The sequence below is a fragment of the Papio anubis genome, chromosome 3, assembly GCF_008728515.1.
Source record: "Papio anubis isolate 15944 chromosome 3, Panubis1.0, whole genome shotgun sequence".
NCBI classification, from domain to species: Eukaryota; Metazoa; Chordata; class Mammalia; order Primates; family Cercopithecidae; genus Papio; species Papio anubis.
The window spans coordinates 115,064,041-115,076,505 of NC_044978.1; the positions used below are offsets into that span (position 1 = coordinate 115,064,041).

The 12,465-nt window shown below is 38.0% G+C and overlaps 1 protein-coding gene across 6 annotated transcripts in view; it reads left to right on the top strand.

The window, feature by feature from the left end:
- Positions 1–12,465, top strand: part of SLC4A4 (solute carrier family 4 member 4) — a 494,300-nt gene that overhangs the window by 163,730 nt on the left and 318,105 nt on the right. For all 6 annotated transcript variants that reach the window (XM_031664484.1, XM_031664486.1, XM_031664485.1 and 3 more), the window contains one exon: positions 10,486–10,665. In XM_031664484.1, the coding sequence (XP_031520344.1) occupies positions 10,486–10,665 (180 nt within the window). The remainder of the gene's footprint in view (positions 1–10,485; positions 10,666–12,465) is intronic.

The following is a 12,465-nucleotide window of genomic DNA, read 5'->3' on the forward strand; positions in this document are numbered from 1 at the left end:
CATGCTTTTTTTTTTCTTTAAGCCTATCAAAATGGTAAGAACAGTTGCAGATGTGACCTCTAATATGTTGCTTTTCCAGGTTTATGTGTATCATTGAATGTGGTAAAGTTGTAACTAGGACCATGATTATTGTTTAGTCAAATAAACCAGCCATTATTTAAGGACACAAGGTTAGTTGATATGGTAATTTTAGAGATGTATCACATATGTAGGTGAGTTTACATGGAAGGCCAGGGAATATATGTCCTACAGAATAACATTAAATTGAGACCTAAAAGTGGAAAAGGAATTTGCTAGGTGAAGAATCAGGGAAGCATTCCAGGCAGGCATATGTGAAGGTCCAGAGGTGAGAAAGACTTAGGCCCATTTGAGAAACAGAAATAAGGCTACGGTAGCTGGACCATGTGAACAGGGAGAGAGTAGTCTGAGGTGGATAGGACCCAGATAGTTCAAGGTCTTTTATGTTATGGTAAATGTTATAGTTTTACTGAGTGTGCACTAAGGAAACATTGCAGAAGGGTTTTAAGCAGGGAAGTGATAAGACCAAATTTGTATTTTAGAAAAGATTCCTTTGGCTGCTGGGTGTAGACAGTGTCCCAAGAGGGCAAAGACAGAAGTGTGGGGGCTGTTGTCAGGATTCAACTGAGAGATGATTTTGGGTTGGACAGGAGTTGAGACAAAAAAGATGGAGACAAATGTGTTGAATTGATGGGTGGATATATGGATGGGGATGGCTGCTTCTGGATTTCTGCTATGAGCAATTTGGGGAATCATGCACCATTTTGTAAGATGGGGAACACTGGAAGAAGAGTGGTGGGGGATGATAGGAGTTTAGCCTTTTGTATATATTGAATTTGAAGCACCTGTGAGATATCCAGGTAGAACTCTGAAGCCGGTAGTTGACTATACAAGCAGGAGCTAAGAAGAAAGGACAGTGATGGAGATATAAATCTGGGAGCCCTAGGCATATAGCTAGTATTTAAAGCCATAGGAATGGATGATATTGCCCAGGGTCAAAGAATGGAGTGAGAACAGGAGTGGATTGGACTCTGCAAGTGCCAACATTTGGCGATTAACAAGGTGCAGTCATAGAAGTAGGAGGAAAACCGGGAAGAGAGTGAAGGCTCTGAGGCCGAGAAGAGGGCTTTTTAAATAAGGAGCTAGCGATTGACAGTGCTGAATGCTGCCTTGAAGTCCGGTAAGATGAGGACTAAATAGTAGCTACTGGATTTGGCAAAAAGAAGGTGATTGGTAACTTTTGTTAGCAATGTGGTGACGTGTCATGGTTAGTTGGGAATCAAATTGGGGTAGACTGAAGAGTGCCCAAGAGACAGCTATCATTATGAGAAGTTAGGAAGAGACTTTGAGGTGATGCTGGAAAACTTTTAGCCTTTTCCCTCTATGTGCTCCACTTCACTTAACTACTTAAAATATTTGGAATTATTATAGATGTTTTAGAACTAGAAAGGATCTTAGAGAAAATTTAGTTCAATATTCTTAGCTTACAGATGGCTAGAGGAACCATGAAGAAGTTAAATGATTTGCTCGAGGTAACACTGGTAGGAGCTGGAATAACGAGGACAAGGATCCAGGTGTTCTGACTTTCCCAAGGCTGTGCTCATCCCAAAAGAGTGTGCTTGAGGTTGATTCCCTCTGCAGAGGAAGAGGAATTTAGGTAGGGAGATGGATGAGAACTAGGAGAAGCACCTGGAAGAATAGGAAGTGGAAAGAACTGAAAGGAATAAAAGGTGTTGAAAGAGCGTACAGAGAGGTGAGAGGGAAAGAAAACACAAGACTGGCCTCAGCATTTGAATGACCCCTGGTGGTAAGTGGGAAGACAGACGTCCCAGCCAGAACATTGTCATATTTTGGAGCAGCTTATGGAACTAAGGGTTGTGGATTTCAATTTGTCATTCTATGACTCTAAGACAGAAACATTTCCAGAGAATCCTGAGCCCATTTTTCCCTTCTCGATAATTACTAACTTGAAAGGATTAATCGTTATTATTCTTTTGGCTGTGTTTTCCAGACAGTGGAGGATGGGAGGGATGGGTGGAGGACTGGTACCATGATAGTGGAAAAATGGGAAAGGAAGGCCTATACATCCGGGGCACTAGTCCTAGTCTCTATATGTCATTAACTGGCTATTTGGCTTTAGTTAGATCACTGGTAAATGAAGAGGCTGAACCAGTTAAAGTGATTTTTTGGCCACTTTAAAAGTATGATTACGTGCTTCTGTGTCAATGAATGTCGTCCCTCTTTTTCCTGGGTGCATGTGGAAAACCACAGTCATGAAGATTCTGGGATTCTAGGCTAACAGAAGTCTCTCATAGCACTTTTCCTACTTCTGGGTGATTGTTATAGCCCTATGATATTATCTACATCTCATTTACCTACATATGTGTATGTGAGGGAAGGGAATAATGTGAACTGTAATATTTATATTTTATAACAAATATAAATTAATATTTAATATATTAAATATTTATATCAACATTTTATATATATTTAAAAATATGTTCATCTATTAATACAATAAAATATATAACTATATATAATATTTTGCATATGTGATATATAATTATGATAATAAATGTATATTAAAATTATATATAATATTTATATATTATATTAAATAGTTGATACCTGATTAACCATGAGTGTATTAACTATATTGCAAATTACCTTTCCATAGCAACCAAGGACTCTTCATCCTATTGCCCAGCCAGGGCTTAGGCCACTGCAAAAAGAGAAGCCATAATAGAGTCAGAGATGGACAATGTGGTTGGGATGAGAGTATGAGTGTGTGCATTTATGTGTCTCTCTAAGCTGCCTCTCTGGCTGCAATTGCAAATCCAGTTATCGGTGACCATCAAATTAGCTATTGTTTTGTATCTTCCAACACTACTTCCCATTCACTTGTGCAAATGGTGACCAAAGAGAAATGATGGAAACTGTCAGTTCTCTGTGTTTGGCTCACAGGTGGATTTTGTCTGACGGCATGTGTACTGCATGTTACAATGCAGCAGCCCCTGTGGGGTGGTTCTGGGTGTCGGGATAAGTGGAGGGTTCATGTCTTCCCGCTGGGTGGCTCCTGTTCACTCTGAGCACTGTTCTGCCTAGTGCTGGCCTTCCTAGGCCTTTTGGCTCTACTCTGTCTTGTCGGAGCAAGTGAAGGACTTACAGACCTGTTTTCTGTGGATTGATAGTGAGCCGTTAAAAGCTCTGGGGGAAACTTCACCCAAATCGGGGTGGAGATTGCCAAGCCCTTGCTTCTGGACAGAGTTAGGGAAGGCTGAGGTTATGGAAGGTGCTGCCTTTGTTGAAGAGCTCAACTCTGTAGGATGGCTAAAACTGCCCATTAAGGGACAAGTTAAGAATAGGTTTGAGGTTGACTCTTTTGCCCTCCTCTAGGTGAATGTTCTGGAGTACAAAGAGTGTTCACAAGTTAGTTATTATCAGGGCTGGAGGTGGGTGGGAATGAGAAAAAACTGTGCTCTGTTTTTTTCGCTTTGAAAAGGGAAGGGAGAAATAGGATCAACATTTATGGAGCACCTTTGTGTACCAGACACAGTGGGAGACTATGTTTAATTCAGATTGTGCCTTAAAAAAAAAAAAATATATATATATATAATCTCTCTATAAAGATTCTATAGAGATAGATATATAGGTATTTGTATGGGTAAATTTATATCTATATAGATATAATTATATAGATTTAGATACGTTTTGTATCTATAGATACGGATATAAAAGATTTTGCTAGAGGAAAGTTAACATTATTTTGGAGAATCAACTTTGAAGATTGAAAAACTCGTCAGGAACTGCAGTTTACATAACCTGATTTTTAATTCCATTAATTCCTTAAGGTAGATTCCTGAAGTAACTTTACGAGGAAATACTTGTTTTTCTAGCTAAGATCTTTTCAAATAATTGATGATCACTGAAAATAATAAAGTCGTATTTCTATAAACATATTCACTAATTCAGACTTTATAGAGCCAGTCAGTTTTTGCCTTTATTATTGGCCATTAATAATGGAAACTGCCAAGGAAGCTTAACTTCAGTGTGTTGTCTTAGGCTCCTCACCTTCATCTAAGACTGTAATTAATAGAACTCTTTTGTTAAAAATGAGCTCTTGGAAGACAGATGCATACGTTTGCTGAGCTAAAGGACAGGAGTCTAGCTAACAATCATAAGCTTGCATCTCCTTTGAGACCTTTTATTCTGTAGCTCTTAGTTCTTGCCTAGAGATTATCACTATTATTATCATCATCAAATATTAAATATTAATAGTGCTGTGCTCAGTAAACATCAAGTAACAAGGTAAGATTTCTTATCAGTCTTGCTTGGGGAACCTCAGGTTGCCCTGAGGATTTCTAGGAGGCTTTCAGTATGTAAAATTCCCATGCAGTTCAGTGGGAAGAAAAGTATTTCCCTGTTTTTCCTCACATTTGCCATTTGCTTGCGTGCCTGGTCCTATGTAATTGGTAGCATTAAAATTAAAATAAATTACTCATCAGTATTCAAAATTATCTATACATAAATTACATATGTAATGTGTAATTATCTATTAATAAACACATACATTATTTTTTATGTAAAAAATTGCCCTTATCCAATATATAAAAATAGAAATCATCCCTTGTTCTGAGTCAGGACCCTCATGCAAACATTTCATAAAGGGCTGGTTTACCCCTTGGTAACTGCAAACTTACACTGTGCTTTTTGAAGAGGGTTTTCTTTTCATGAGCTGATATTTATACCAGTAAATTAGCAACGTTACTTTGCTTGTATCTTATTAGAGCTGCTTATGGACACTCTTATGGGTTTGAGAATAATAAGCTAACAAATTACTTGTATTTTGGCTGAGCGTGGTGGCTTATGCCTGTAATCCTAGCACTTTGGGAGGCAAGGTGGGTGGATCACTTGAGGTCAGGAGTTCGAAAGCAGTCTAGACAACATGGTGAAACCCTACCTCTACTAAAAATACAAAAAAATTAGTTGCGCGTGATGGCACATGCCTGTAATCCCAGCTACTCAGGAGGCTGAGGCAGGAGAATCACTTGAACCGGGGAGGCAGAGATTGCGGTGAGCCGAGATCGTGCTACTGCACTCCAGCCTGGGCAACAGAGCAAGACTCTGTCTCAAAAAAAAAAAATTACTTGTATTTTATTAAAGTGTTTAGGATTATACATACTTGTATATTTATTATTAAATAAAAGTGCCAACCACACAATGTCCACTGTGCTTGGACTTGATACTATGGTTTGGTTTAAGTTTTCTTATGCATATACTTTTAATTGATAATTTTTTTTTTTTGGTCTAACAAAGTCTTTGCAGAATCTTTTTATAATCTGTCACTCATCCAGGGTCTCTGCCTCTCTACATTTTTTCTTTTCTTAATTAAAAAAAAAATCTCTTAATTTTGCTCTCCCTACATTCTTCTTGGCAATAGCTTCAACACGTTTTGGGCATCTTGGCAGAAGACCAGGTTATGTTAGATAAACCAGGGAAGGCAATATTTAACTCATATTTTGGGAATATTGCTGATTAGTTCTGAAAGAAGTATATAAAATACTGCATGTTGTGGAATCTTTGCTTTGAACTGGAGAGAACAGAAATTCAGCTGAAAGAGTAAGAGTGTGGCTATAAATCAAATTTGGAACATCCCTCAGTGTTTATTTAGAGATGTATGTAAGAGGCTGGATATAGGGGATGGGTGGTGGGAGGTAGGGAAAGGTAGACTTCTGGGTAAAGATTTTACCTGTCCTTTGGTGATCCTTTAGATAGAGTACAGTACTGACATATCAGGTTAAAAAATTACATACTACCTTATTCCAAAAAGGTTTAGGGTGAAGGGAAAGTAAGTGTTGAAAAGTTGGAAGAGTGAGGTTAGTATATAAAATGCATGTCATGAAACTCTATATACTCACTACCTGTTTGTCTAAAATGTGTCTATTCTTCTTTTAGCAGCCAATGAGGAAGGAGACATAATAAGTTATTACATTTATGATATAAACATAGTATGTTTTACAGAACACACCATCAAAGTAGTGATGAAGCACTCAACTAGTATTGATACTGAGAACAGAGACATATTTCTCCTGTGGGGTTTTATGAAGAGAACACTTCATAAAAAGTTAACTAATTATAATGTCCTTGACTTCCTCAAACTGTAGTTTTTGCACTTGTACAATGGGGATAGGAGCAGGATTGCATAAGGTGGTAGATATAAAACACCTTGCAGTGCCTGGCATGCTTGTAAGCATTCACTAAATAGTTGCTATCATCTGTATGTACAGTAAACACAGCAACGTGTTTCCCAGGAAGGAGCTAATAGATCTGTCTTACATATAGAGGCATATGTTGTTAACCATCCACTCAGCTATAGAATTTGTAGTTTGGCTGATTTAAAATCCTTTTCTGGCTTGAAAGTTTTCATACTTCAAAGTGTTAAATCATCCTTGGTAGCAAAATGTGTATTTGTGAAAGCCACCTTAATTTGAATGGCTCCAGAGTTACTAAGTGTAAGTTTTCTATTTGCCAGAAAACATTATAGCAACTATGAGAAGTATGAAGTTAGGTTAGAAATATTTCAGGAATTGGGATAATTTAGCATCATAGTACTTCCTACTTGCAACTGGGGTGGAGCATGTAAGGATGGGAAGAAACAAGAATCACGTAGTGATCATTTCTGACATTCAGAGATACCCAGGAAAGCCATGTTTTCTTTCCAGTAGTACTGGCTGTGGTATGGATTGGGAGATATTCCCAAGATATTTAGAGTTTGTTGGGAACTTGCACCATCTGTCAGAGAAAGGCATGCAGGGTATTTATTTGAACACATGATACTGAAGCCACTGCCAAATCAAGGACTGAATACTCTTCGACTGCACACCTAAATGAACACTGTCAAGTATAGATTCCAGTAGTTTTACTTCATGAAGTTTCAGTAGCAAGAATGTAGCATTTATTTTGATATAGTTTAAAACAATCACTTCTTCCTTATACATTATAGCTCTTAAAATTTTTTCCATACCTCCTTTTTACATTATCTTCGGAAGCAGTATTTCCTGAGTTTTCTAGCAGAGAATTTTTTTTTTAGCCTAAAAAGTTCTATATAAGAAGCAGGTAACTATCCCTCTTTCTTTAATGGTCTTACCGTTTTGTAGTCCCTTGCTGGGTTGGAAAGCTGGTCTGTCAAGTTTCTCCTTTTTATATTACATGTAAAACAATACTATACCCTCAACTTTGTGACTTCCCTAAGAGCTTGCAGTCATTTTATGAGTTATAATTTTAAAAATAGTCATCAGTCTTCATGGCATATCCCTGAAACAGATAAAGAGATTTTAATGAAAATAAATACTGAGATCCACATATGATATTCTCATCAATCATAGCATATTTTCAACAGTAATGCTGCTTCTATTGATCATGATGACAGGTATTCTGTGGGGGCAGTGAGAAAGCTTCCATTGCAGCTCATTTTACTTTTGGTGTTTTGGCTACTTGGCACATATCACTTATTAAGTATTTGATTGTCCCTTTGAGACAGCATGTCTATATTACGCTATCCACCAAAGCAAGGCTATCTTGCTCTCTTCTCATAGGCAAGGAAGCTGAAGTGAGAGAGGTTGAGAAGTAACTGATGAAGCAGCAAGCGCTGTTGCTGAGCCCATCAAGGTTTGCTTACCCATGAAACCATGTTCCTTCTCCTCTATCTGAACACAAGACAGAAAAGGAAAATTTAGTTGCCAATCATATGTGAGAGGAGGAGGAGGATGCTTTGAGGATACTTTAAGTTTTGAATTGCTTAGCTCAGTGGCATGATTTCCTCTGCCAGTTGTTGGAAGGCAATATCTTCCTCATCCAGGAAATATTGTATTTTATTGTGCTAGGATGTCTAAAAAAAGTTCCTTGCCATGTGCGTACCAGAGAATGGTAACTTCGCAGAGGCCATCACTAGGAGTGGTAAAAAATGGTCAAGAGTGGTTGCATTAGACAGGAGTGGGAACAGAGAGTGACTGCAAATGGGTGTGAGGGATCTTTTTGGACTGGTGGAAATGTTCCAAAATTGGATTATGACGATTGTTGCACAACTCTATAAATATACTAAAATCACTGACTATATCGTTAAAATGAGTGGATTTTATTGTTTATAAATTACACCCCAATAAAGCTGATTTTTAAATGCCTAAAATTTGGCATGTCTTGAGAGGAACCACATTTCTGCTTGGCATCTGGGCACCATAGCACTCCATAGCGCAGTGTCAATTCTGAAAGTTCCCACACCTGTGTGGAAGTGCACAGGGAAAACCAAGAAGGAGGCGCTGGAGGAAATGGGGATAGACAGAATCTGTTGCTGAGGGGATGCCTATCATGATGATGCGAACAAAATGGCACCACTTACTGCAACTCAAAGTAGGCTCCAAAAAGTCAAGTGCGTTTCTCTCCAGGGTTTGGTGGCTTACTTTCTGAACTGGCCTAACTCTTTCATTAGATTGACAACGATGACACTTCCTAGTCAGAAATCTTACCTTAGCATCTTATCCACCATATAGACTGTCAATTAAATGATTAGATCAAATGTACTATGCAGATTTGGCTAAATATAATTTAAAAAATCTTTCTATATAACATCATTATGGCAATGTAGCTTCATTACCATTTTTTGCTTATTTGCCCTATTTAATAAGGTGAATAGAAAATATTTAATGTGACAGGTTAATAAAAATTTTCCAACCTCTTAATTTGTGTGTGTTTTCTTGAAAACAACCAAGCATTTCGCGTTTGATTTATTGAAGCAATTGGTTGGCTTTGCTCACTTACATTGTTGAGAGTTGAGATAAAACTTCAGGACTCCCTCAGTAACTGGAGCACAGGAAACAATTGACACTGTTTCTTAATTCACATTGTTTCTGAGACATTTCCTACTTCCTAGTATAATATAGTTTTCCCATGAGAACCATTTACTTGCAAATGGTTAGACATGATACATTTCTCACTGGCACACATTCTGTGGGGAGAATTTCACTGTGTTTTGTAGTAGCTGAGTTGCTGCGTGTGTGTTGGGAAGGAGGTCCTGCTTTATGTAAAGATGCCTCCAACTTCATTCAAGCATCTGATGTCTTCTTTTGAATACTAACCCATTCACTTAGGTTCTACGTTGCTTAGCCGGAATATCTTTCCTGAAGGAGCATATAATTCTTTTAAGCCTGCCAATTTAAGGAAACACCTCTGCCAATTATGGTGTTTTTAGATATACCCCGTAGGTTACTGTGGAAAGTAGTTCGTGACAGTTTGTATCATACATACTGTATGTACATGTATTTGGATGTAGATACGTGATACTGGCTGTGGCACTGCAAAGTTGTCATCAAGGAATACTTCCAGAAATGGGAAATAAAACCCATAGATGAGAAAATCTAATCTAATTTGCAGTTCAGAAAAAAAATGTTCACATTATTTCTGAAATGGTAGTTCCTAAAATACAGAAGTTACACTGTATTTAAAGTGAAAGTAGAAGTTTTCCAATTTAAAAAAATGATGTGGAACTTTGAGTTTCTTTCTTTTTTGTCTTATTAGATTTTGTAAAAATAATACCACTTGTCAGTTTTGCAGCTCCTTCCATCTAGAGAGCTGAAAGCATTTCACAATCTTTTTTCCTCATGCCCTTCTCTTCAAGGCAATTTTTGCTGGGCTCGGTTTATTTTTATCATTGCAACAACCAGTTTTTAGAAACTTTTGGAAACGAAAAAAGAAAAATGAGAATGGCACTGTAACTGACATTCATTTTAGCTGTTTCCTAGTGTGAACGTTTGAGTATTTCTAAAATCTTTTCTCCAAGTATGTCTTATTTTTCTCAGTTTGTCCCAGTTCTAAGTCTCTATTTTGCTGATTAGGTAAAAAAAAAAAAAAAAGTTTTAATGTAAAGCCTTACCCCCTGCAAAATGACTTTTTGAACTTTGAGTTAAATCTTTGTTTTTGCAGCGCCAGCAGCTCCTTTTCCAGCAGGCACTAACCCTACCCAGTACAATCATAGACTCATGTAAGGTTGAAACTGGAGGGGCCTCTGGGGACTACCCAGTTTAAGTCTCTCCTTCTAGAAATGATGAAGTTGAGGCCCAGAGTGATTAAGAGATACATGCTTAAGGTCAGACAGCTAATTGATGGCAGAGGTATGACCAACATGAAGGATTCCTGATTTCCAGTTTGATATTCCTTGGTTTTCCTAAACAAAAGTAGTCTATCTGGACAGAATTAGAGTAGACTCTCACAGAGTCCTGGTGTCAACCACTAACTTGAATTATACTGAAGCTAATTGAAAATTGGGAGGAAATTTTATTTTTCTAGAGTTTGTTAAATATAGGATGGTAATGTTGAATTTATAGATATTTTCTTCTGATCTGTGCATCTTATGCAATTTATCTGCAGTACAGAATGTGGTTTGAACTGACTGGTCATTCGTGTACCTTCCTTTAGGCCACCATACCATTTACATCGGAGTCCATGTGCCGAAGAGTTACAGGAGAAGGAGACGTCACAAGAGAAAGGCAGGCCACAAAGAAAAGAAGGAAAAGGAGAGAATCTCTGAGAACTACTCTGACAAATCAGATATTGAAAATGCTGATGAATCCAGCAGCAGCATCCTAAAACCTCTCAGTGAGTACTCTGAGCATTGGTGCCTCTCTCTGCCTCACTCCCACATCTTTGAGAAGGACACCTTTTTGAATCCTGTGGCTAATGGGGAGGGCCACTGTAATACTGAGATGGTCTGTTCTAAAGGATAATGTCTGTGGAGATGCTTTACTTGTACCAGCAGGTTGATCTAGAAGGTCATCTGGTAAGATTCTGAGTTGATCAGAAAAGGCCTGACAAAGTTTAGGCATAGCTGTGTATTCTACATTTTTATGTGTAATATTAATAGGGTTGTGTTACAGATGGTATTTATTTAACTATATCAATAAACAGTAACTGGAAGACTGAAAGAATCTTTTGCATTATTTGTGCTTAGAAATAGGTTCTATTGAGACAGTAGGTGAAGATGAGAGTGTATGTCTATATATTTACATATCTTTCCAAATGTCAGCATTACAGGTGACATTTAACCAGGTTGTGAGCCAGGTCAGTGATTTAAATAGGAATTGTGGAAAATCATCCTGTAAGAGAGGTCTGTAGAGTGACACAGTTATTAAGATGTTGGATGTATTAAATGTCATACATTGGATAAAAGTGTTGCTAAGAGCAGAACAGCAGGAGGTCAAAGAACACCCTTGGATTCGAGTGATAGGATAGGCTGTGTGTTTAGGTGTATATGTTGCTTTTTGTTTCTTTAATGTGGAGAATATTTGGCTACATGGGCCAAATATTGTGGCTGAACTGAGAATGAATATGTGCAGTAGAAACACATGCCAATTTTGGGAGATTCCCCAACAGGAGTTACACAGTGACAGCTTTTCATGTTGGCAGAGCTCTGTACATTCTTCATGTCTTTGCTACAGTTGCAGAAATATGGACCCTGCAATAAAATGCATTATGGATGGCACAGATAAAGATCGGGTTCAGTCATTGCAGGTGATGACAGGCCAAATTAGAATGAACAGCTCAAGGGTGTTGAAAAGTGATTTTACAGAGTTAAATTAAATTGGGTGTGAGGCATAGTGATGTGAATTTTTTATAGTCTCACCGTTGGAACTGAGCAGGTGGCTTAGGAAGCTAGACAAGTGCGGTGCTGAGAGGAGCAATACAGGTGGACCATCGAATTAAAGACAAAAGCTCGGAGGAGAGCTTGAGATGGATCACAAAATCGAAATTAAAAGCATTGAAATAAATTTAAGACTTTGAAGGACCAGAAGGCAGGAGACTCAAGTTATGTACTTTTCACTGAAGTCCTGGGGGAAAGTCTGTCTGAAAGGGATCCTTTATATATCGATTAACGTAGTGGAGTCTGTTTTGAGAAAAGTCCTTCAAATGCACATAAACATGGCACAGTTAATAGTCTGGAGGAACAAAAGATAACATTCTCTTCCAAATAAATGACTACCGTTTATCTCGATTTACTCTGTATCTCTCTGTCAAGGCCTGAGCCAGTGTCAGGTGTTCTGTCCATTGTGCATGTGATTGTCTGCTCTCTCTTTCTCGTTCTCTCTCTCTCTCTTTCTCTCCCTCTCTCTGTGTCTTTTATAACTTGTCTTTCATTCTTCAGTTTAAGAACAAGAGTGCATCATCACTATAAATGTTAAAAAGTAAAGAGGTGCTTACCTAGACGAAAGGGCCCAGGAATTTTGAGATTAAAATTATTTATCAGCTTTTGAGAAGGGCAAGGGAAACAGTGCCAGCAGCACTCAGATAGGTCATAAGGAATGAACAGATCAGGAAGATGCTGAGACCCCATGTGTATCAACCACAGAATACTGTTGCATTCTGTGGCATTTGGGGCCCAGTTTGAATACAGCATGTAAA